The sequence below is a fragment of the Delphinus delphis genome, chromosome 2 (assembly GCF_949987515.2).
Source record: "Delphinus delphis chromosome 2, mDelDel1.2, whole genome shotgun sequence".
NCBI classification, from domain to species: Eukaryota; Metazoa; Chordata; class Mammalia; order Artiodactyla; family Delphinidae; genus Delphinus; species Delphinus delphis.
Window position 1 is genome coordinate 39,752,913 of NC_082684.1, and position 27,261 is coordinate 39,780,173.

The 27,261-nt window shown below is 38.0% G+C and overlaps 1 protein-coding gene across 3 annotated transcripts in view; it reads right to left on the bottom strand.

The window, feature by feature from the left end:
* Window positions 1-1,378: 1,378 nt before the first annotated feature.
* The window catches only part of SYT16 (synaptotagmin 16), a 120,788-nt gene continuing 94,905 nt past the window's right edge, over window positions 1,379-27,261 (bottom strand). For 2 of the 3 annotated variants that reach the window (XM_060003419.1, XM_060003418.1), the window contains exon 6: window positions 4,955-7,739. In XM_060003419.1, the coding sequence (XP_059859402.1) occupies window positions 7,426-7,739 (314 nt within the window). In that variant the 3' untranslated portion in view covers window positions 4,955-7,425. Of the gene's footprint in view, window positions 1,446-4,954; window positions 7,740-27,261 lie in introns of those variants that run through there. The other variant, XM_060003420.1, reaches the window with a different exon arrangement.

Sequence of the window (27,261 nt, forward strand, 5' to 3'; positions counted from 1 at the left end):
GTAAATAGTGCTGCAATGAACACTGGGGTGCATGTGTCTTTTTGAATTATGGTTTTCTCTGTGTATATGCCCAGTAGTGGGATTGCTGGGTCATATGGTAATTCTATTTTTAGTTTTGTAAGGAACCTCCATACTGTTCTCCATAGTGGCTGTATCAATTTACATTCCCACCAACAGTGCAAGAGGGTTCCCTTTTCTCCACACCCTCTCCAGCATTTATTGTTTGTAGATTTTTTGATGATGTAGGCCACCAAACATTCTGACTTAACTTACGTGGATTGCAACATGTTTAGTATATATTTGAGATAAATTTTTATGACGTGAAGAATTACAAGCAATAAACCCACTGGAAAAATTCCTAGTTTTGCCTTCTGTTATAAAACTGAAAGCATTAAGAGTTAGATTCACACTGATTTTAAATTCTTTGAGACTAGAAAATAATTATTGGTCCATCTGCCAAGATAGGGACACCCCCAATGTTGACATTTACCCATTTCATAGGATGCCCCAAATGTGCTTAGTATATAACATCTAAGACAAATTTTAATCAAAAGAAGCAGAGGAGCAAGCAGGTATCTTTGTTCACAGTGTCACCCCTTTATCTGGCAGCCTCTGTCCAGTTCACTTTTTCAAAAAGTACAAGGTAGCCGTGCCTTTCAACTATTAAATCACTGAGCTCATAAGAACTGTGTCACATTTGTTTGTATAGACCTAGTGTTCCAGGGTCTAACTTACTGCCTTGCAAAGAGCATTCAATATTCAATTCTAAAAATAAATATATTAAATAAATATTTAGAAACAAAAATGATTATTCGGCTCAAGCTGTTTTCCTCACCTGCTATTCTCCAGCCCCTAGCCCAGAGTCTGGGATATAATGTACTTAATATCTTTTGAATGAATAAATTTTATATAAACTAAAACAATAGAGCAAGTAGATAGTTTAAGGGGAAAATGAAGTAAACAAAAATACTGCCTAAGTGTGGTGATACCAATGGGAAGACAGCCTTCTCACCGTCTTTAAAGTGCAATTGATAACACCGTCATTTGAAGGCATAGAACCCCCATGGAGACACCCGAAGGCAGCCTTAGTGAGTTATGGAGAGCAGGTAGCATTGTTTTGTTCTATGAGTGTCCCTAGGCCTCCATGCCTGCCTCTGAATTTGTTCTGTTAAGGCTCAAGCTGTTTTACAGGTCTCACAGTGGCTATAAATATAGCTGATTATTGTCTGTGTGTCTAGGATACTGCTTTGTGACCTGAGGGAAACAAAAACAAAGTATCGTAGGAAAGAAAACTCACCTGGAGCCTGCAGGCATCCCCAAAGTCACCTAAACAAAGCCTGAGCAGGCACTCCCTGGCAAAAGCCTTCTATGATGCAGAGAAAAATCAGTGTGGACAAATGTCCAAAGGGGAAGACGGCAGGCCTGGAGTACTGTTATTGTTGATCCTGTTTGGAGGTTACATATAAAATATTAGGCTCAGAAGGAACTTTAGAAAGGCTGTCTTCCTGGGTGCCCTGCTGTTCCCCTTTAGTCGGAACCCACAGCTCATGCAGATGTTTCTTTTCTTTTTCTTTTTTTTGATGTTTCTATTTTAAAAGACTTCCAAAGGTGATGATTCTGTGATCTCCCTTGGTGATCCCCCTGCAATATGACCAAGGCCTACTCCAAGTCCTGGGTTTCCTAGAGGATTTTTCCAATACATGGAATTGATACATTTCACCTGTTTCCAATAACTCAAAACAAGAAACTTGACTTTTCATGGTACATGATTAGACTAATTGAACAATTGTAGGTTGGTAAGCATTGCTGTTTTTATTGTGACATTGCTTCAAAGTGTAGTCACCGCACTCCAAAAAGATTTTTAAGTCCCGTGCTATCTCAAAGAGACAAGGAAATCCAGAGAATACATTGTGAATTAGCGCAAAACCCTCTTCATATCATTCTCCTTATATCTCAGTTAAACTCTCTTGACTTGCTTTAGGTGGAAGCTCTGACTCTGTCCACATGTTAAGAAGACAGGGGGTGAGTCATCCTCTTGGTAAGAGCTCTTTACATTCTAGATAACTGTTCCTAGAAATCACTCCTCAGCTTTCTCAATACCTATCCAACCCCTTTAACTTCCCTACGTGCTAAATTATTCCCAACTAAAACCCCTAAGCGATCCTTCTCCAATTTCTTCATGTTTCTCCTTAACTGAGAATCGTAGGACTTGAGTTAACACTTTGGCAATTTGGCAACTTTGGGAATGTGGCCTCACACTTCCCCATCCCAGAACCCTGCTCAGTTTAAAACCACCGTATGCGTGACTGGTTCATGGCACCTGGTTATGCCCAACATGAGGAGGTTTGCTGCTGACCACTTCTTCAGATCAAATGTCCACAAAGGCTCTTCTAAGTTCTCAGGAAACTCTCCTCTTTACTTAAGGTTTGAACACCAGAGGACAACTGAACACATTCTCTATTACATCAACAAGTCACTCTTAAAAACCATTCTAAAAAAGAGTATCAACCCTGATAGAATTCCTTTGAATTATGACTTCTGAAGGGAAACAGATAAATAATTGGTCCTATTACTTCCCAGTTGAACAGTTAGGTAAGTTTGAATAGCTGCATTATTAGATCTTTAAAATTTTTTACCTATACGTATGTAATATGGATATGTAACATAAGCCCAAAAAAAGAATGTTGCCCATTTTGAAAAGAGTGTCAGTATAGTGCCACATTATTTATTTTACTTTTCAGATCGAAGTTGAAATAGGTACTCAAGTTGCCATCTTTACCAGCTCTTTTGATGGGAACAAGGTGCTCTGTCCACATATGAACAGTAGAGAAGAGCTGGGTGTGAGGAGACGCCATGAGTGTGATTTACCAAGATGTGCACAAAAGCACCAGGGTGGATAAAAGATTTGGTCATTATACCTCACTGGGGGTTTATTAAGACTCAGTTTCCTCCATACACCAGGCTTATCCCAGTTGAGCTTGCCCCAAATTCAGACTAGCTTCATGTAGTGTCAGTGGTATAGTTGGTGAGCAGAGCTACCTTCCAGACTAGCTTCATGTGCCTACCCTTTTTAAAGTATCTGAAAATTGTTATTAGTTTTTCTCTAGCATTACTATTACTTTCACTAGAAAGAGAAACAAATCTTAAATGCATTTTTTTAAAGCATGATTGTGAGAGGGCAACACTGAATGGTTACCATATGCCCATCTCTATGCTGTTATTTCATTATTGGAAAAAAAAAACAACAAGACCTTATGAGGTAGGAATTATTTCCATTTTCCAGTTGAATAAACAGGGTCACAGGCTGGCTAAGTTAATTTTCTTAAGGCCACACAGTAGGCAAAGTTCATCCAAACCCAGGCTAAGACCACAGCCTGTGCCGACTTCTCTGAGTTGCGTTAGACCAATTTCATTCTCCCCAACTTAAAGTATTTTCCAGAATTCCACAAGTTGTGAAAAATGATACTTAATCTAAAATGGCTTTTGGTTTACATTTGTTTACTCTTCTTGCATATATGTAATAGACACTGGCAGTATCTAGCATATTTATTTATTCTTTAATTCTTCCATACTCATGCTATATAATTTGTTTTATAGTTTTGCCTAACTTTTCTCTTTGGAACACACAAATGATTTTTAATACGGTAAAAAATACTTCTGCCATTTCAGGATTATCTATCATTTGCTTTCATCGTGGATCAAACAGAATGGAATGCTCTTTAGTCACAGTTTACTCAAAGGTAAGAGGAGGGACCACATGTAATTTCTAGCCCTGCTTCTTCACCATTAAAGGATATGCCTGCATTTGGTTTTAAGTCATCTACGAATAATCTTTTCCTACTCACTTTTTTGATCTTCATGTACTAAGCCCTCTGCTGCAAAAGGAGAGCCAGGCTTTTCAGAAACCCCCAGTTCCATGGTCCACACTGAACCATGAATTTAATCAATTCAATGGCTATCAGAGAAGGATTTTCACTTAACCTGATGGGAGTTTCAACTTAAACAATGCATTACTTGAAAAGAAAAGAGTTTTGGTTGTCAGCTAAGACCATGTGGTACAGCCAGGATGTAAAACACAGTGACTGACCGAGACTTGTTAACAATTTATAAAATATTGTGGGTGCTACATGTTGCAAAGGCAGAGGCTGTGTTTCAGGCTCGCTGTAGCACCTAGCACTATGGAGAATACCCACATTTGAGGTCAATACGTCACTGTCATGGAAGGAGTTGCAGAGTGAACAGTGCATAAAGTGAGCGACAATGCAGTACTATGCTCTCTTTTTCTCTTCCCATCATGGCGGGGATTCTGTCTCAAACTTTGCACAGGTGGAATGCCAGGTCTATTACTTCCGAAGGCATTACAAGCTCTTTTTCTGTTAAGAAAGGCAAGACCTCCCCCCTCATAGTTATGCAACAGGAGCAAAAAGAGGTTCCAAAACAACTGCACATCACACTGGGAGCCAGTGAAGGAGAGAAGTGAGAGCAGGTGCTCGGCTGCCTGGTGAATGGCCCATTTAAAAATTCAACAATAGTCAGAGGGGCGCAGAGAACACAAGAGTCACCACCGTGTTTGGGGAAACGGGCACTTCTCGATTCAGTGTAAACTCATTCCCTGAAAGAAGGCACGCTGGAAACCAGCTTTCCATAAACCTAGTGCATCCTTTACCCTCCACAATAGTATTTTAAAAGCATTCTCTTCGGGAAAAACTCATGGAAAGAACTACTCAAGCAACAAATATTAGTGCTTCTTCAATTTCGTATGTCCCTATGAGATATTAGTTATTAGCTAGATGAAACAGGCAAAAGCAGCTTTAACACGGCAGAAGCAACTAATTATCTTTCGTAACTCCTTTGAAAAGCAAATGCAGATATAAAAGCTCAAGTGAAAAACATGTTAAGTGCATTGTGTCCAGACTCCGCCAAGAAAATAAGGAAATTTAAGTGCACAAAAAGAAAAGATTTTACTAAACCAGAATTTCAAGTCTATGTAAAAAAATTCACCTCATATTTTGATGTATCTTGTCATTAGCATTTTATATTTATACAATCAGCTTTAGGGTGAACGTTGCTAGATATTCAAGATGTACATGCATCCTACATGGTAAATAGCACCAACATAGTAAAATTATACAAATGAAAAATGCTTTTCAGGCATTCTTCCCTTAAAATTTCTGTAAACTGTATCATAAGCAGACTATTAGAAAGCAGATCAAACACACAAGGATATTTTCACTACCCCGGCAGAAAACCTTAGAAAGGGTGAGGCAAGGCAGCAGTAAATGAAGTATAGGTGACTATTGGGCTCTATGAGACAAGGGATGCGGCAAAACATTGAGCAGGAAAATATGAGGAGAAAACATCCAGGCCTGTCTGTACAATAGATGCAGATTTTTTCAAATGTAAATTTTAAAGTGAATGCTGCTTTTATGTCACTGCAGAAAGGAAAGCATAACAAGGCTGCTCTGCTTCCCTTTAAGCACAGGCGCATAAAGAGAGTAAGGGATGTGAAAAGCCAATTCTTTGTGCTGCTACTTAATCAATTGCACTCAGTTCTACTCCATGACACAGCCGCACTGCACAGACCACTCAGCAGTTAATGGATACGATGTTGGAAAAGCACTTTGAGGTCTTCCAAAGCAAGGGAGGGGAAAACCCCAAAGGAGCATGGTTTTACTACTTGTTCCCAATAACTGAGCAGCATGATATCCGAAACTCCCATGCCCTGAAAAGAAATTAAGATATTCCTTTATTTTTCTAATTCTGATTCTTCCATATGAAATCACTTCTTTCAAAAGCTTCAAATCAGAGTCGAGTTATCCTGTGTCTTAGTCTGGGCTTGTCAGGATAACCGTTACATGCTGTAAGGAATAAATATGTGCTTCAAGTGTTACAGCCTACGTTTACAATCTGTCAAAATGTAGAGCTGAGGAGGAGTTATGTGTTTTTAACTGTATACATCCATCACTAGCTATCACTCTTCCCACAGACAGCAAAAAGTCAACAATGAAACATAAAAGCTAAAAATAAGTGACAGCAATTGCTCAGAAGAGCTGCACACGGGGCTCAGTGTTACATGTACACACATTCCTTCCCTTTTCTTATTACTGCCAATTTAAAGTAATTGAAATTAAGGGCTCAGATCTAAGAAAATAAACATGCACTGCACAAAAATGTACAAGTCAGTTAGAAGTAAAATTTCATGCTCATAACCATACATGATCAGTGCTCTAAATGGCACGTGCCCAAAATGCAAGTAGTGACTAATATATGTTGCTGCAAATACCACGAAAAAAATGACAATTATAGGCACTTCAAATGCTCAAAGAAGAATTAGGGTCGTTGCTTACAAACTGAAAATATTCTTCATTCACAGGTGTTATAGCATGTTCATTTCTAAGAGTCAATCAAATCAACATCTATTAAAGTCCATTGTATACAATTTACTATGCTCTGATGATGGAAAATATGGCATTAAAAAAGTATGGTTTACATGCAAACACAGAATCAAAATATATGTATGAGTGAGTATACTGTATTGAATATAGAAAAAGCATAATCTAGAAGGAGAACACTAGATTCAGAAAAATCAATACCTCCATGACTTAATAGGTTTTTCGGTTTTCTTCTCATTCTGTAAGAATTTATTAGGTGAGAAAAACAGCATAAAAACCTAGAAAGTTTTCATTTTGAAATCTTACATACTCAAAAGGAGACAAGTTGTCTTACAACAGTAGTTTTCGAATTCTTTTTTAGTTTCAAAATGGGTCACCTAACCAAATCTCATAGGAAACCACAATATATAAGTGAGATAAACAAAGAGGTATTTAATTCAAATTTGCTTTATAAGTGTAAGTTTTTAAAACTTATTTGTTAGGCAAATAAATGAAGGGTTTTTTTATAAAGAGAAAAACATGAAATAGGGGATTATGGATGACAGTTACATTCTTCTATGAACCTCGGCGACAGGTTCATTTCTGTATTTTGGAGTATTTTGCCCCATACTAAGAAAATTCTGATTCCTACACACAAGTGGTTACAAACAGTAACTTTTAACATCTCCCTTGCAATCGAAGGGAGCAGAGACAGCCAGAGAAGCTTCCTTCTATAGCCTGAACCAAAATTTAATAACCTATTAACAGAAATTAACTCAACATCATTCATCTCAACTACAATAACATTTCCAATAAAGTATACTCGACAGTGCATATGGGCTTTTAAAAAAAATTACAGTATTTAAATCCAAATCAAACCTTTGAGAAACCCAAAGATCCCTCCACCCCCAGAATGTCCTAGGGTCTAATAGAATCCAATCCCTACTTAAAGCCTGTCTTTAAAAAAAGCCTGCCAGCAAGCACTGAGTTGGTATCAGTACTCAAAACACGGGTCACCAGGGTAGGTATAGCCCACAAACACCTCTTGGCAAACCTAGGATTCGAGTAAAGTGTGCCACCTGCAGACCTGCTGCCCTTTGGTCTCCTTCATTTCCTCCCAATGGTCTTGCTCCTCCCCTCCACTACTGTTTTGACCCAGAGCAATCCAACCAATCATCTCTTTACGCTTCATGGTACGCCTGTTATACACAGAAATCACCAACGTAACGTCAGAGAGCTGAAAGAGGGCCACCTGGAAAACAAAGGTCTCCTTATAGACAGGATTGGGCTGACCACGTCGGATGGAGGTCTTGCAGCGGGACATCTCTTGACCCACAGAACTGAGAAGAAAGAGCTTTCCATATGTATCTGAGGAAACAATGGAAATGAGAAAACATCAGTGCCTTCCGTTTTGCTAGGTTAATTGCAATATCTACACATACTGACATACTGAGCAGCATCTTTAGGCCCGGAATTTGCTGTAGGACTAACACATCTTACATGAGCTCTTCAGGAAAGGGATTATTACCTTTATGCTTAATGTTTCATGCAGCCCACCATGGGGCACCTTGCTGATGTTCATTAGAAGCTCTGTATGTGCAAGGGTATGTACATGCACAGGCATGTGTGCAATGGTATTTGTAGACATGCACAGTTCTTCATCCACATTTTATTTATGTAACTATAAATACACATTTTGCTCTATGTGTCTTTCTTTTCATTTTCAAAGGGCTGTTTATGCCTAAAGAGTCTCTTCTCTTCTCATTCTCTACATATTCTTTGGACCATATTATCCACTCAGTGACAACTACCAGATCTGTATCTCTGGCCTAGACTTCCCTCCCAAGCTCAAGATCTAACTGAATATCATACTTCTTCTTGTGGAAATCCCATTTCACACTCATCATGTCTCCAACTCTTAAAAACTTGCTGTTTTAGTCTTCTCCAGCCCTGTGAATGGTAGCATCATCTGCTCAAGTACCCAAGTCAGAACTCGGGACAGCATTTTTGACTAGACTGGCTTCCTTACCCCTAGTCCAGTCAATCAACCACCAAGTTCTGTTGATTCTACCTCCTCAATAGCTCCCAAATCCACCCACTTCCTTGCATCCCAATGCCACTGAACTCTCAGTGTACACCATCAGCTCAGGTCACCAGCATTTCCCACTCGCATCACTGCATGTTTCTTCACTGATCTCCACTCACTGGATTGTCAGAGGGGTCTTTGTAAAATGCAGATCTGGTTGTGTCACTCTCCCTAATAAACAAAGACTAAACCTTCAACACATCCCACTAGTCTCAGGATAAAAGCTAAATTTCTCGGTATAGACCACATACCCTGACACTTTTCTCTTCCAGTTTCATTATGCACCACCATTACCTTTATACACTGCATCCCCACTACACTGAATACCTTATCCTTCCAACCCACTCTGCTGTCTTTCCCTTTCACTTCTGCATAAGCTACACATGCCCTGATATCCCGAATGATATCTACCTTCACATGACTTCTATTCATTAGTTTAGTTTGGATGTCATCTTATCCTGGAATCTTTGCTGACCACTTGCCCCCATGCTGACCATCTGTGGGCTCCATCAAAATCTAGTTTTAGCCTCTCTCAGCACTTATTACCCAGTATTTCCATTGCCTGCTTACTTGTCTGCAAAACTGTCAGTTCCCAGATGGGAGAAAGAGAGACTGCCCTGTTTACCACTGTACCCCCGTGCCTGGGGTAATGCCTAACATGTGGTAGACACTCAGTAAATATTAAATATTTTGTAATGAATGTCTATGACCAGCCAGGAGGCTCAACTTTCTTTTTTCTTTTGGACTTAAGTTTTCAAACTTGCAAAATGGAGCTAAACCCCTCATTTTATAACCCCTGCACTAGAATGCCATGAGATGGTGACTAGCATCATAGGTTTAGTCATTTATAGAAAGTAAGTACTAACATAGTCTATTACTTTTACTAAAATTCCTGAATGGATAATTACAAAGAAAATTATATCCTAAGAAAATTCTATTTTTATTAAAATCATTTATCAATTTCTTGACTTACTCTTAACTACAGATTTTACCACTAATTTATGTGTCCTATCCTTTAAAAAAAAATCTACAAGTTCCGGTGTTTCCCGAATTTTATAATTCTGTACATTCTGTTCAATACAGGCTAAATGCTGATTAGTGTTTACTGCTCACTTTCCCACCTAACAACCAGTCAAACTTTTTAAAGTGTAAACCCAGAGCTCTGTAATTTACTGTTCTCCACAAGAGCATTGTAAGATAGGAAACAAATTACAACCTGCAGTTTTCTTTCTTTGTTGATCTTTTTCTATTCTGGTTTGATATGTTATTTTATGCAGTTATCTGCTGAGAAACACAAGGTGTGAAATTACACTTCAGGTGTGAAAAACACTCCTCTGTCTCAAAAACAGGGCTCTCCACTCTTCAAACTACTCTATGGAAAAAGCTGTCAGAAAACCAACAATGGGGGAGTGAACTTGTGTTTCTGCAGCTGGACAGCTACACAATTCCTGTAGGAAAAGTTCAATCCAGTCACCAAACTGGTCTGGCAATTCTGCTACCAGTTATGGCAGTGAAAATTGAATCAATCTTTCAGACAAAGAACTGCTCATTTCACAAAGAGAGCAATTTCCAGCTTTATCCTGTCAGAAGATCATTTTCTAATTATGAGAAAGGCTACTTACTCCCAAACCACCATCAATGAAGCTGAATTGTACCTGTATGACAAAAGGGGGAAATAATAATTTTATAAACAATCCAGTCTGAGGACACCTGACTAGAAGAAGAGAAATGTTGCTGATCATTCCAGCTCAAAAGAGAACCTTTTATTGGCTGTAATAATGTGCTTAATTCTTAGTGACCCAGGGCTGTGCCCAGAAAATTCTACTTGTGAGGAATAGTGGGGAGTAAGGCTGGGGTCTTTGGGGGTTCAATGACTTAATCTGATGAGCACCAGTCGGAATGGAAGAGAAAGAATCAAGTAAATATGCAACTTAAGTGAGCTCTGTTTTAATTCTTTGGAATTGATAATACTTGCTGCAGAGCACCACCGAGTAGCATTTTTTTTTATTAAAACAGAAAGTCATAAAAATTATAATCATCCTCATCAGTTCACTCAGTCCCATGTAATTTATTTTTCATCTTGATCTTTTGTTAGCACTTTTATGAATTCATCAGTTTTCCATTAGAGTTCTGAAAATGCTTATTGATTCAGTTCACCAGTATAGTCAGTTACCAGAAACCTGTACTTGTCAGTTTTTTCCATGAATTCCTTGAAGATGAAACCCTTTTATAGGAACATTTTTGCAAAAGCATCACAGTACACCCAGAACTGTCTGTAAATGACAAAAGACTTAAAAACGACCATGGTTAAAGATTTGATGAAAGTTCATAATAATGCAATTGACAAGGAAATATAGTTATTTCTGAATTATACATTTTAAAGCATTAACTAGAATTATGACTTATAACATTATACCAGAACATATAAGATTTTCAGAAATTTCATGTAATATCTGAAACATTTATATTAACATATTTCAACAAATATCTCAAAGAAAGTTTAGTATTAGTTGTTTTTTGTTCGTTTGTTTTTTTATACTGCAGGTTCTTATTAGTCATCAATTTTATACACATCAGTGTATACATGTCAATCCCAATCACCCAATTCAGCACACCACCATCCGCACCCCACGATGGTTTTCCCCCCTTGGTGTCCATACGTTTGTTCTCTACATCTGTGTCTCAACTTCTGCCCTGAAAACTGGTTCATCTGTACCTTTTTTCTAGGTTCCACATATATGCGTTAATATACGATATTTGTTTTTCTCTTTCTGACTTACTTCACTCTGTATGACAGTCTCTACAACCATCCATGTCTCAACAAATGACTCAATTTCGTTCCTTTTTATGGATAATATTTCATTGTATATATGTACCACAACTTCTTTATCCATTCACCTGTCGACGGGCATTTAGGTTGCTTCCATGACCTGTCTATTGTAAATAGTGCTGCAATGAACATTGGGGTGCACATGTCTTTTTGAACTATGGTTTTCTCCGGGTATATGCCCGGTAGTGGGATTGCTGGATCATATGGTAATTCTATTTTTAGTTTTTTAAGGAACCTCCATACTGTTCTCCATAGTGGCTGATTCAATTTACATTCCCACCAACAGTGCAAGAGGGTTCCCTTTTCTCCACACCCTCTCCAGCATTTGTTGTTTATAGATTTTCTGATGAAGCCCATTCTAACTGGTGTGAGGTGATACCTCATTGTAGTTTTGACTTGCATTTCTCTAGTAATTAGTGTGTTGAGCAGCTTCTCATGTGCTTCACGGCTATCTGTATGTCTTCTTTGGAGAAATGTCTATTTGGGTCTTCTGCCAGTCTTTGGATTGGGTTGTTTGTTTTTTTAATATTGAGCTGCATGAGCTGTTTATATATTTTGGAGATTAATCCTTTGTCCACTGATTCATTTGCAAATATTTTCTCCCATTCTGAGGGTTGTCTTTTCATCTTGTTTATGGTTTCCTTTGCTGTGCAAAAGCTTTGAATTTTCCTTAGGTCCCATTTATTTATTTTTATTTCCATTACTCTAGGAGGTGGGTCATAAAAGATCTTCCTGTGATTATGTCAAACAGTGTTCTTCCTATGCTTTCCTCTAAGAGTTTTATAGTGTCCAGTCTTCCATTTAGGTCTCTAATCCAGTTTGAGTTTATTTTTGTGTATGGTGTTAGGGAGTGTTCTAATTTCATTCTTTTACATGTAGCTGTACAGTTTTCCCAGCACCACTTATTGAAGAGGCTGTCTTTTCTCCATTGTATATCTTTGCCTCCTTTGTCATAGATTAGTGGACCATAGGTGTGTGGGTTTATCTCTGGGCTTTCTATCTTGTTCCATTAATCTATGTTTCTGTTTTTGTGCCAGTACCATATTGTTTGATTACTGTAGCTCTGTAGTATAGTCTGAAGTCAGGGAGTCTGATTCCTCCAGCTCCGTTTCTTTCCCTCAAGACTGCTTTGGCTATTCGGGGTCTTTTATGTCTCCATACAAATTTTAAGACGTTTTGTTCTAGTTCCATAAAAACTGCCATTGGTAATTTGATAGGGATTGCATTGAACCTGTAGATTGCTTTGGGTAATATAGTCATTTTCACAATGTTGATTCTTCCAATCCAAGAACGTGGTATATCTCTCCATCTGTTGGTATCATCTTTCATTTCTTTCATCAGTGTCTTATAGTTTTCCACATACAGGTCTCTTGTCTCGCTAGGTAGGTTTATTCCTAGGTATTTTATTCTTTTTGTTGCAATGGTAAATGGGAGTGTTTCCATAATTTCTGTTTCAAATTTTTCATCAGTAAAGTATAGGAATGCAGGAGATTTCAGTGCATTAATTTTGTATCCTGCAACTTTACCAAATTCATTGATTAGCTCTAGTAGTATTCTGGTGGCATTTTTAGGATTCTCTATGTATAGTATCATGTCATCTGCAAACAATGACAGTTTTACTTCTTCTTTTCCAATTTGCATTCCTTTCATTGCTTTTTCTTCTCTGATTGCCATGGCTAGGACTTCCAAAACTATGTTGAATAATAGAGGTGAGACCAGACATCCTTGTCTCGTTCCTGACCTTAGAGGAAACGCTTTCCGTTTTTCACCATTGAGAATGATGTTTTCTGTGGGTTTGTCATATATGGCCTTTATTATGTTGAGGTAGGTTCCCTCTATGCCCACTTTTTCGAGAGTTTTTATCATAAATGGGTGTTGAATTTTGTCAAAAGCTTTTTCCGCATCTATTGAGATGATCATATGGTTTTTATTCTTCAATTTGTTAATATGGTGTATCACATTGATTGATTTGCATATATTGAAGAATCCTTGCATCCCTGGGATAAATCCCACTTGACTGTGGTCTATGATCCTTTTAATGTGTTGTTGGATTCTGTTTGCTAGTATTTTGTTGAGGATTTTTGCATCTATATTCATCAGTGATATTGGTCTGTAATTTTCTTTTTTTGTAGTATCTTTTTCTGGTCTTGGTATCAGGGTGATGGTGGCCTCATAGAATGAGTTTGGGAGTATTCCTTCCCCTGCAATTTTTTGGAAGAGTTTGAGAAGGATGGGTGTTAGCTCTTCTCTAAATGTTTGACAGAATTCACCTGTGAGGCCATCTGGTCCTGGACTTTTGTTGTTGGAAGATTTTTATTCACAGTTTCAATTTCATTACTTGTGATTGGTCTGTTCATATTTTCTGTTTCTTCATGGTTCAGTCTTGGAAGGTTATACCTTTCTAAGAATTTGTCCATTTCTTCCAGGTTGTCCATTTTATTGGCATAGAGTTCTGTGGTGTCTGTTTTAACCTCTCCTTTTGCATTTCTAATTTTATTGATTTGAGTCCTCTCCCTATTTTTCTTGATCCGTCTGGCTAATGGTTTATCAATTTTGTTTATCTTCTCAAAGAACCAGCTTTTAGTTTTATTGATCTTTGCTGTTGTTTTCTTTGTTTCTATTTCATTTATTTCTGCTCTGATCTTTATGTTTTCTTTCCTTCTGCTAATTTTGGGTTTTGTTTGTTCTTCTTTCTCTAGTTCCTCTAGGTGTAAGGTTAGATTGTTTACTTGAGATTTTTCTTGTTTTCTTGAGGTAGGGTTGTATAGCTATAAATTTCCCTCTTAGAACTGCTTTTGCTGCATCCCATAGGTTTTGGATTGTCATGTTTTCATTGTCATGTGTCTCTAGGTATTGATTTCCTCTTTGATTTCTTCAGTGATCTCTTGGTTATTTAGTAACGTATTGTTTAGCCTCCATGTGTTTACGTTTTTTACGTTTTTTTCCCTGTAATTCATTTCTAATCTCATAGCGTTGTGGTTCGAAAAGATGCTTGATATGATTTCAATTTTCTTAAATTTACTGAGGCTTGATTTGTCACCCAGGATGTCATCTATCCTGGAGAATGTTCCGTGCACACTTGAGAAGAAAGTGTAATCTGCTGTTTTTGGATGGAATGTCCTATAAATATTAATTAAATCTATCTGGTCTATTTTGTCATTTAAAGCTTCTGTTTCCTTATTTATTTTCATTTTGGATGGTCTGTCCATTGGTGTAAGTGAGGTGTTAAAGTCCTCCACTATTGTTGTATTGCTGTCGATTTCTTCTTTTATAGCCATTAGCAGTTGCCTTATGTATTGAGGTGCTCCTATGTTGGGTGCATATATATTTATAATTGTTATATCTCCTTCTTGGATTGATCCCTTGATCATTACATAGTGTCCTTCCTTGTCTCTTGTAACATTCTTTATTTTAAAGTCTATTTTATCTGATATGAGTATAGCTACTCCAGCTTTCTTTTGATTTCCATTTGCATGGAATATCTTTTTCCATCCCCACTTTCAGTCTGTATGTGTCCCTAGGTCTGAAGTGGGTCTCTTGTAGACAGCATATAGATGGGTCTTGTTTTTGTATCCATTCAGCAAGTCTGTGTATTTTGGTTGGAGCATTTAATCCATTCACGTTTAAGGTAATTATCGATATGTATGTTCCTGTGACCATTTTCTTAATTGTTTTGGGTTTGATTTTGTAGGTCCTTTTCTTCTCTTGTGTTTCGCACTCAGAGAAGTTCCTTTAGCATTTGTTGTAGAGCTGGTTTGGTGGTGATGAATTCTCTTAGCTTTTGTTTGTCTGTAAAGCTTTTGATTTCTCCATGGAATCTGAATGTGATCCTTGCTGGGTAGAGTAATCTTGGTTGTAAATTCTTCCCTTTCATCATTTTAAGTATATCATGCCACTCCCTTCTGGCTTGTAGAGTTTCTGGTGAGAAATCAGCTGTTAACCTTATGGGAGTTCCCTTGTATGTTATTTGTCATTTTTCCCTTGCTGCTTTCAGTAATTTTTCTTTGTCTTTAATTTTTGCCAATTTGATTACTGTGTGTCTCGGCGTGTTTCTCCTTGGGTTTATCCTTTATGGGATTCTCTGTGCTTCCTGGACTTAGGTGGCTATTTCCTTTCCTGTGTTAAGGAAGTTTTTGACTACAATCTCTTCAAATATTTTCTCTGGTCCTTTTTCTCTCTCTTCTCCTTCTGGGACCCCTATAATGCGAATGTTGTTGCATTTAATGTTGTCCCAGAAGTCTCTTAGGCTGTCTTCAGTTCTTTTCATTCTTTTTTCTTTAGTCTGTTACACAGCAGTGAATTCCACCATTCTGTCTTCCAGGTCACTTTTCCGTTCTTCTGACTCAGTTATTCTGCTATTGATTCCTTCTAGTGTAGTTTTCATTTCAGTTATTGTATTGTTCATTTCTGTTTGTTTGTTCTTTAAGGCTTCTAGGGCTTTGTTAAACATTTCTTGCATCTTCTCGATCTTTGCCTCAAGTCTTTTTCTGAGGTCCTAGATCATCTCCACTATCATCATTCTGAATTCTTTTTCTGGAAGGTTGCCTATCTGCACTTCATTTAGTTGTTTTTCTGGGGTTTTATCTTGTTCCTTCCTCTGGTACATAGCCCTCTGCCTTTTCATCTTCTCTATCTTTCTGCGAATGTGGTCTTTGTTCCACAGGCTGCAGGATTGTAGTTCTTCTCTCTTCTGCTGTCTGCCCTCTGGTGGATGAGGCTAACTAAGACGCTTGATGGGAGGGACTGGTGGTGGGTAGAGCTGACTGTTGCTTTGGTGGGCAGAGCTCAGTAAAACTCTAATCCACTTGACTGTTGATGGGTGGGTCTGGGTTCCCTCCCTGTTGCTTGTTTAGCCTGAGGCAGCCCAACACTGGAGCCTACCTGGGCTCTTTGTTGGGGCTAATGACAGACTCTAGGAGGGCTCATGCCAAGGTATACTCCCCAGAACTTCTACTGCCAGTGTCCTTGTCCCTACGGTGAGCCACAGTCCACCCCCTGGCCTCTGCAGGAGACCCTCAAACACTAGCAGGTAGGTCTGGTTCAGTCTCCCCTGGGGTCACTGCTCCTTCCCCTGGGTCCCGATACACACACTACTTTGTGTGTGTCCCCGAAGAGTGGAGTCTCTGTTTCTCCCAGTCCTGTCGAAGTCCTGCAATCAATTTCCACTAGGCTTCAAAGTCTGATTCTCTAGGAATTCCTCCTCCCGTTGCCGGACCCCCAGGTTGTGAAGTCTGACATGGGGCTCAGAACTCTCACTCCAGTGGGTGGACTTCTGTGGTATAAATGTTCTCCAGTCTGTGAGTCACCCACCCACCAGTTATGGAATTTGAGTTTACTGTGATTGCTCCCCTCCTACCATCTCATTGTGGCTTCTCCTTTGTCTTTGGATGTGGGGTATCTTTTCCGGTGAGTTCCAGTGACTTCCTGTCAATGATTGTCCAGCAGCTAGTTGTGATTCTGGTGTTCTCTCAAGAGGGAGTGAGAGCATGTCCTTCTACTCTGCCATCTTTGTTCCTCCTCCCACCGAGCAGTATTTATCTTCTGCTGATGATTCAGACGCCTCTTGGTGTCAAAACCATCAACAACAGGCTGAATGGGTCCCAATCCCTAGATCGTCCTGGATGCTGTTCTTCTGACCCAGCCTGCCAACTGCTCTATGGGTCACTTGTCTCTTTCTTCATAAAGGAAGATACCACATGCACCAAAAAAATTATGACAGTAAAGTATCTCCAATGTATCATGGCACAAAATTATGTCATTTGGGACTCAGAAGTCATTTTTCCAAAGAAACAATATAATACCTAACTATTTAACTAACCACAATAGTTAGTTAAATAGCTCATACAAGACACCTGCCAGTGGGCAGCATGACGGTCTACCAATTGTAATAGACTCAGCCTCGGGGAGGGGGTGGAAGTGTGGCACCACGATTCTCTGGGTAAGGGAAAGAATTTGGTCATTTAACCTCCCCTTAGCTTCTAATGTATTCATAATTATAAAATATTTTCAACATACATAAGAGAGAATAATAGTACACATACCCAAGTATGCAGACTTGTGATATTTAGCATTTGTTGTATTTACTATGGACCTTTTTGCTTTTTGTTTGATTTTTAGGAAATAAAGTGTTATAATTGAAGATCCTTGAGTATCCCTCCTAGATCCTGTTTGGTTTCCTCTATCACTAAAGGTAATTCCTCTCCTGGATTTGCAGCTCATCATCTTCATGTATGTTTTTAGCCTTTCACTATATAAATAGCTGTAAATAAAGATATCCAAAATACACTTAACAGTAGTCTGCACATTTAAAAAGTATTTAACGTTTTACTGTATGTCCTCCCAAAACTTGCCTTTTTTGCATTCAGCATTAAATTTTTTATATTACCTATATTATATATATACCTGTGATTCAAGTGCAATATAAAGTTCCAGTATATTAATAAACCACAATTTATTCATAATCTTAATTAATGGACATTTTAATTGCTTATAATAAACAAAAAGTGAAAAGATTTCAGTGAACATTTTTCTATATTTTACATTGTACCAATATTTGAGAATTTCTCTAATACATACCTAGGAGTAGATTACTGGCTTTTTACAAATTCTAGAGACAAAATCTTGTTATTTTTATTGCTAATATCTTCTCCCTGCCTGTAACTTATCCTTTTCCTCTGTGTAGTAACTTCTGTAGTATAAATGCTTTAAATTTTTGTGGAGTCATATTTATCAATGTTTTCTTTTTCAGTTGACATATTTTAAAAAATTGTTTAAGAAATCCTACCCAAACCCAACAGTCTTCCACATTTCTCCTATGAGTCTTAAGAGTTTGTTTTCCACATCTGATCTTTAATCCACCTTAAACTGATCTTTGTGTGTGGTATAAAGTAGGGATCTAATTATTTTTTCCTATACGGGAAGCATTATTCATTTAATAGCCCATTATCTCCCAGCTGATTTGTAATATAATGTTGATCAGATATCGTGTCCAGCTTTAGTGTCCTTCCCCTAACTTGATAATATTTATCATTTTAGAATATATTTTGATCTGCTCAGTAGAATCCTTCTATCATCTTTTTAAAAGCTATTTTAGTTATTTTAAGCTCTTGCTTCATTTAATTGGCTCTTGCATATGAATTTGAGAATCAGTTTGTCAAACTCTTTTTTTAAAAAGAAAAAAAAATACACCAAAATAAATCTGTGGGGATTTTGATTGGGATCATACTGGGTATATAGATTAATTTGGGGAAAGCTGTTATTTTCACAATATAGATTATTCTAAACAATGAACATGGTTTATCTATTTAGTTTTCTTTTGTGTCTTTCAAACAGTGTTGTGATTTTAAAAATAATTTTCTTAGTCATCTTTTATTAATGTTATCCTTTGGTACCATAGGTACTGTTACTTTTGTAAATATCCATGTGTTAAAACTCCACTTTCTAACTGTCCTTGACGTATTAGAAAACAAGTTTGTATTTTAAAAAATGTTATTAGTTTAAAATTGTAGGTTTTTTGTATTTTTAATGTAGACAATCATATTTTCTACAAATAATGGCAGTTTTGTTTCCTCCTCTCAAGCTTTAATTTTTATTTCTTTTTCTTATTCTACTGAATTGCCTTGAGTTTCCAGTCTAATGCTGAGTGAGAGTGATGCCAGTGGGAACCCTTACTTCATTCTTGACTTTAAGGGGATTTCAGGATTAAGAATGATGGCTAGTGTCTATTTTCTTAAAACACCCACTATCAAGGTTAAGCAAGTTCCCTTCCGTAACACAAACTAGTTGTTGATATTTAATACCATTTCTACCTTTCTAAGCTCTTTCCCTTATGAAACATAAAATTACATTCCCCTGAATCTCTTGCAGTAAGATCCCAGTTAGAGTCCACTAATGAAAGCAACTTGTATGAGACTGCAAAGTAGAAGGAAAGCGTTGCCACAGCCCTCTAGTCCCAGTTGCAGGCATGTGTACAGGCATTAGCAAGCAGATGGCAAATTAGGGTTTTCCCCCATGGTGTTCAAACATCCTTATGAGAATCATCCCTTTCATATGTACACAGCTCAGACCGTCAGGCATCTTTCCTGTGATACCTACACTTCTGGATTTCCTGGAGAGCTTTCTTGACATTTATCACAAGCCTTCCCATGCTTAAAACCTGTAAGAAACAACTTCTGACTCAAAATACCTATTTTGTATTTTCCTGACAAAATCTGACTGATATAGTAACTGGTAATCTGAACTGGAATGCTACCAAAATAAAAACACAAGAATGACCACTGGCCTAGAAGTTGGGTGCCAGGTGATGAAGAAACTAATATCAGAGGCTAGAACAATGGAGATCCATAATCCATATTATGTGATAGTAAAACCACCATCTGCTATAACTTGGAAGGAAGAGCATATGCCTAATGTTTATAGAACTAAGGAAACAGACTGAAAAACAGAACGTTAGAAGTGTGTATTTGTACTACTAGCTTTATTTGGGTGGTGAGGGTGAAAAGTAAGCTTGGGAAAGAACTGACCAATGTGCAAGGAAAAAGAGAATCCTGAAATTCAGACCTTTCTGTGGTTGGAAAAGTTCCTTGCTTCCAGACCTCCAAACAGTAAGAGACGGATTTTAAAAGGCTTCAAACAACAAAGGCCCAGTAAACCTTCTTAGGGGAATAATGTGATAGTGACTCAGGTTAAGTATCAAATTAAGGATGTAGGCTTCACACCAGATTTTAGTTGACTGAGCCATGTGACTGAGGTCTGAATAACAGAATATGAGAAGTGGTAAATATCATCTTCAATCACAGCTATAGGCAACCACTCCCCCGTCTCTTCCCCTTCCATGACAACAAAGCAGGTCACATTTTGAATATAATATTATCACCTCATTAAATGGAAAGAACCTGTATGCCTTAGTCACAGCTTAGAGGAAAGGCATCTGCTTTACTTTGGACTGTGATGCAAGGGAGAAATAAACCTTTGCTGTTAAGCCACGAACTCTGCAGAATTTGTCGTTGCATCATAGCCTAGTCTATACGAATACACCTTCTATTATTCCTCTGCTTTGAGTTATTTTTATCAATAATGGATACTGCATTTTATCAAGAGCTTCTTTTGCAACTATTGACATGATCAGGTTTTCTCATAAATCAATTGGTATGTGAACTGCAGTAGATTTTCCTAATATTAAGTCATTCTTGCATTCCTGAACTAAACCCAATTTGTTGGTAATTAGTATCTTTTTCTTATACATTGTGAGGCTATGTGGGCGCAATATAAACTGCAGTATATGTGAGAGGATGTGAGGAGGGGGACAGGGAGAGATTGGGAGGAAGAGAAATATTAATCTAATGTTATAACTACCTTTTACATAGCAGTCTTAGTCCCTTTACATTTATTATGATCACTGATATATTTTGATTTATTTTTATTGTTTTGGTTTGTGCTATCTATTCTGCATTTTCTAGGCTTTTAAATATCTCTTTCTGCTTTCTATTGGATTAACTGAATTTTCTTTATTCTAATTTAGCCTCCCTACTGGTTTGAAAGTTGGAAATTTTAACATGTACACTTGACTTAATGTCTAAAATGAATCAATACGTCTACCCTCTTTTTAAGCAACATAAGTACCTTAGAATTCTTTGATTCCCATCTCCCCTTCGTATCCTTCATGTTATTCCTGCCCGTAATTTCATTTCCACGTTGTTGTTGTAGTCCCAACATTAGGCATGTTTCCTACTATTGCTGTTTCTGCTTTATGCAGTTTATACATGCTTACCTTTACCTACATGTTGATCTTTTTGTTCTTGTTGTTCATTTTCCTTTCTTGCACTTCACTACTTCCTTCTAAGTTCGATTTCTTTCTCCCTGAAATAACATCAGTTAGTAGCTCTTCCACTGATAAACCCTTTCAAACTTTGTGAAAAAGATCTTTATTCTTCCTTCACTCGAAAAGAATAGTAAGTTGAGAGTACTTTTTTCTCTTTGATGATATTCCCTCCCTTGTCCTCAGCTTTCTATCGTTGCTGTTAATAAGCTTGTCCTTAGTCTGACTGTCATTCTTCTGCAGAAAGCTGTTTTTTTTTAAAAAAAAAAAAAAAGCAGCTTTATTGAGATATAACTCACATACCATGGTAACTGTATTTTCTCCCCTGTTGCTTTTCAGATTTTCTAACTTTGATATTGTTGTGAGAATTAAATGAGATGATGTAAGTATAGGAATATCCCATATGCAATCAATAAGTTATTGCCACATACAAATCTTCATATGAATTGGTCCTAATTCTAAGCACATAATGGCTATTAGTAAGTACTCGCTATACTTAGCTTTAAAAGAAGGTGGTATGTCCTATATCTGTTCATTTCCATGTAGTCCATTTTTCCCCTGCCTTCCATCTGTAGAGTGTACCCCCCTGCATCTCACTTGTTCTTCACACTAAACACGAGCCAGCTTGATTTGCTTTTTTGTTTTTCCTTCCTCTAGTCTCTGCTATTGTGAGTACCTAACAAGGTTAATGTGCTGCTGCTGTAAGTATTATCATTTGGGATGTAATTATCACATGTGGCTAATCATGCACATGCTGAGAGGCTGGGGAACTTGTTGTTTTTAACTGGAGGGGACATCTTAATGATAGTTTTTGACAAGGACCATTATATGGGTGTATATATACACAGTGCAGTAATGCATTGTAGAAGGACGGAGAAAGAAAACCTGCCAACAGAACAGTTAATACTTTTTTAAAAAACGTAGACTTGTATCAGTAATATTATCTAGTTAACCTTATTTAATAGGGAAAGAAATTAAATTCAGAGAGGTTAAATCAAATGTCGAGGTCATGCAGTAACTGGGTGGCAAGCCCAGGAAAAGAACAGAACAGAGCTGCTAAATTGTTAGTGAATTGCTTTCCCATGAAGCCAAATTCAGAAGATAACCAAATATTTCTAATTCTCAATGGTAACTTTTTCAAAAGCTTCTGTAAATGTGTATCAGCAATGGAATATTACTCAGACATAAAAAGGAACTAAACTGAGTTATTTGTAGTGAGTTGGATGGACCTAGAGACTGTCATACAGAGTAAGTCAGAAAGAGAAAAACAAATACCGTATGCTAACACATATATATGGAATCTAAAAAAGGAAAAAAAAGAAAAAGAAAATGGTCATAAGAAGCTAGGGGCAAGACGGGAATAAAGATGCAGACCTACTAGAGAATGGATTTGAGGATACGGGGAGGGGGAAGGGTAAGCGGGGACAAAGTGAGAGAGTGGCATAGACATATATATACTACCAAATGTAAAACAAATAGCTAGTGGGAAGCAGCCACATAGCACAGGGAGATCAGCTCAGTGCTTTGTGAGCACCTAGAGGGGTGGGATAGGGAGGGTGGGAGGGAGGGAGATGCAAGAGGGAAGAGATATGGGGACATATGTATATGTATAACTGATTCACTTTGTTATAAAGCAAAAACTGACACACCATTGTAAAGCAATTATACTCTAATAAAGATGTTAAAAACTAAGAAAATTAAAAATAATAAAAAAAATAAAAAATAAATCATAAAGATCAGAAATAAATGAAACAAAGAAAGTCTATCAGGATTTCAGATGTCTAGAAGGCACAATAAGAGGCTTTTTCACCTGGACCATCTGCCATGTACAGATGTGGAAACTCTCTCTTGCCATCGGATTTGTAGACTAGCCTGTACCATCTTAACAGCAAAAATGATAGCACTGACCACATGTACTAAGTGAGATTTTACCTTGAAAGTGCCTGGAATGGTTCTTGGCACACTGTTACCTGACCTGAGCTAAGATTAGTTCATTTTGTTAACTTGTTTATATATTGTTTCTGAATAGGTTCTATGGAATAGTTTCAGTAACTTTCAAATACCCTATTTTATCTTCCCTAGCCCACCTAGGATTTGAAATATATACATATACATATTTAAATTTTTATAATACGGGCATTTTCACCAGAATGAAAGGAAGGAAGGAAGGAAGAAAGGCAGGGAGGGAGGGAGGTATAAAAACCTGCCTACCTTTCTATCTATCTGTCTGATGAATAGAGAAAAGGTTAAAGTTAGAAATAAAGAAATGCCCAACCACATACTTTGTCTTGGGATGGATGTGGTTTATAGAGGATGCTACAGAAGATGCCTGCAGGTTCATTTGCTTGGTACCCTGTCTATTCCATCCAAAACTGAGTCAAAGGAATAAGGTCGGAACTTGAGATGTCATCATAATTAAAAAAAAAAATGTAATGCCCACCACAGTAACCCCTATCAATGGCTAGACTCTTGTTTTATTTTTATCTACCTGGCCCAGCTGAACTATTCCAGACCAGACCAGATTTTCATGCACATTATTTTATAACAAATTTTCAAATATGCTGAAAATTCAAAATAATTATACAGTGGATACCCATATACCCGTCACCTAGATTCTTCAGTTGTTATATTTTTCTCCATTTATGCTATGGACTGAACGTATGTATCCTCCCAAAATTCATATGTTGAAGCCCTAATCCCCAATGTGATGCTATTTGAATGTGGGATCTTTGAGAGATAATTAGGTCACGAGGGCTCCACCCTCATGAATGGGATTAGTGCCCTTATAAGAACAGACATGAGAGAGATGTTTTCTGTCTCCGCCATGTGAAGATACAGCAAGAAGATGTCTGTCTACAAACCAGGAAGAGGGTTCTCATCAGGAACCAAATCACCTGATACCTTGACCTTGAACTTCCCAGCCTCCAGAACTGTGAGAAGTAAATTTCTGTTGTCTAAGCCACCCAACCTATGGTATTTCTGTTATGGTAGCCTGAGCTAACAGCATTTGCTTTTTCACATATCTATGCATCTATCTATCCATCAATCCATCACAGCTGTAGCCATCATTGTTCTTTACCCCTAAACGTTTCAGCATGTGTTTCATTAACTAGAGTTCAATAATTTATGGCTCTTTTCTATTATAAGGTAAAATTTACATGCAGTGAAATGCACAAAGCCTAGTACAATTCAGTAAGTTTTAACAAATGCAAACATCCATTTAACCCATACCCCTATCAAAATGTAGAATATGTCCATCACCCCAGAATATTCCCTCATGTTCATGCCCAGTCCATCTTGATGCCAATACCAATCCTGAAGCAACCACTCCTCTTCTGCTTTTCTTCACTATATGTAAATAAGTTTTGCCTGTTTTAGAACCTCATATAAATGGAATCATACAGTAGGTACTCAGTGTGATTTTGAGATTCCTCCATGTTGTTGAATGCCTCAGTTAATTTCGTTCCTTTTATATTGTTGAATAGTATTCCACTATGGAAATATATCTTAATTTGTTTATTCATTCATGAGGACATAAGGGCTCTTTGCAATTTTTCCATACTATGAGTAAAGCTGCTACAAACATTCTTGTTCCTGTTTTTGTTTTTTAAACTTATGGGTAAATGCCTAAGAATGGAACTGCTGGATTTTCAGTGCATGTTTACCTATATAAGAAACTACCAAGCCTCTTCACAAAGCTGTTATTCCATTTTACACAATCACTAAGAATGTATTCTCCACAGCCTCACCAATACTTGAGGGAATCTGTCTTTTAAGTTTTAACCATTCTGGGGTGGGGGGCGGGGTGGGGGCGGGGCAAGGTGTGGTAGAGACTCATCTCTAGGAATGTTCCCACCAGCTCCTGCACATTGGAGCAAAACCTGCCTTTCACCGAGCCTTCTCCCCTAAGGATTTGCCTCAAAAATCTTGGGAGGGGAGCTTACATCTCATTGGTTTATTTCTTCTAAGACCCTAAAAGAGAAGAGGAACTCCATCTATTATTTGTCCACCTCTCCTCTATCTTGCTTAGAAAGAAAAGTTTAAAATACCAGAATAGTCATCTAGCTGGATCAAGTTGGCAAGTTCACAGTTATCTTTTGGTTCATGATATATTTTGATGCAAAAGATTCTCTCTTCTAAATCCCAGCCTTTGTCTCTTTCCATCAAGATTTAGCACCTTCAATATTCTAGAGAGGAGAAGTCCTCACTCCACAGGTTCAACCTCTTTTCCTTTGGGCTTCCCTAAGAACCATTCTTCACATTATCATAGCCAGCCTGCAAGGCAGGATTGATGTCCCCTTTCTGCAGAGGTCACCGCCTCTGAGATGAGGGTCTCAAGCACAGGATTTGTGACCCTCACACACGTTTCTACCGGTGACTTTCCCCTGGCAGGCAGCTCCCTTGGGGTGCACTCTGACACAGGGCTCTGAGGCTAAGCCTGCCCTCCTTCCACCTTTACCAGGGAGATGAGTGCACTTCACCGCCTCCCTCCTCCACTCCCCACTCCAGGCCTATTCATCTTCCAGCTTGCATCCTCTCCCCTTCACACCCTCTTTCTTCCAACGATGCTCAGTTACGTCATAAAACTATTGTTCCCTCATCCTCTCTCTCTCTTATTCTGTTCCATATGGGAACTAAAATTGTATCCTAAGCTTGCCTGATGACTGCCAAAGTCCTGTTAGTGGTGTAAGGAAGTGAGACATAATGAAGGACCAATGTCGTCAACATCTCAAGCCCTTGAAAGTACCAAGAGGTCCCTTTCAGAATCTCCACAAAAGAACCTTCTACTTTCTCAACCCCTCCTAATTAAACTGGCTTTTCCTCAAGTACCAGCATTCTATGTAAACAAAAAACTTTTGTCTTCACTATTGGGTTTCTGCTTTAATTAATAGCATCACAGCAACACTGTCTTCTATTACTTTGGTCACAAAGATACAGCATGTCAGTTACATTTGTCAGTTAAACTGTAGCACTATTCTATAAAAAATCATGTAAATGCCAAACTGACTTAAACTTCTGGAATGAAATCAGTTTCAAAATGAGGACTTGTCTTTTTTCCTACTCAGTTTTAAATATTTGTTATAAGAGTTTCCTCTATGGCATATTTTCTTTTATATAGAAATGCATGAAGTTTCACGAGCACCATTCTCAATATCACAGCTTTATATGTAGTATCCCTACCTAGAAAGTATATATTATTATGATCCCATTTTACAGATGAGAAAACTGAGAGTCGAAAAAGTTTAGTAACTCACACCTAGTAAGTGACAAAGACCTTAGATTGGCACACTCCAGTTGATGCTTTCTTAGCCACCATGCTGTCCTTCTCCCCTGTATTGCCTGGGATGACCCAGCATGCAAATTAAAGCTTCCCAGCACGGACTGGAATAGGCCATGATTGTGTGATCCACCTCCGCATCATTCTCTGCAGCTGCACCATGTTCTTCCCTGAAAAATTTTCAGATCTCACCAAATCTCAGGAAGACAGGGAAAGAGATCAGAAAAGGCTCTGCAGGGAAAGCAGTAAATCCAGAGCTTTTTTTTTTTTAAAAAAAAAAAAAAAAAAAAAAAAGCTGTATCTGGAAAAAAGAGTCTAGCCATGCAATTAATAATCAACACCTATTATGGATTTTAAATAGCTCTTACCTGGTTCTGAGAGTCGATACAGAATATGGCCTATGCCTCTGGTCTCTTCTGTTCTCCAGAGTGCTGGGCTTTCCTTACTAACTTGCTCTAATGCCTTTAACACAGACTGACTAACAAGATACTATTGAACAGAGACATTGTGGGCAGCAGCACAGTTAAAGACTAAAAGGAGTGAGAGCCCAGATTTGGTTGTAGGAGCTGACCTTTTTCTACCAGCTCAGCTGGCTCTTCATGGGATGCTGACATGTGAGGCTGGAGTCCATTGCCTCTTGCAGCCTATCAAGGCTGACTTCGTCCTTATTTCAGCAAGTTTTGGCTGCCTGGGGTGGACACCCTCACTTATGCTCCACTCTACCCACTTCTATTTTACCTTCTCGGACTCAAAAGGCTGGAATTTCAACAGCATTTTCCAGACTCTCTTGCAGCTAGAATTCTAGATATAAATTAGATTCCTCAAATTAGATATGGTTGCATGAGAGCCAGAAGGCAGAAGTGAGGCAGAAACCATCTT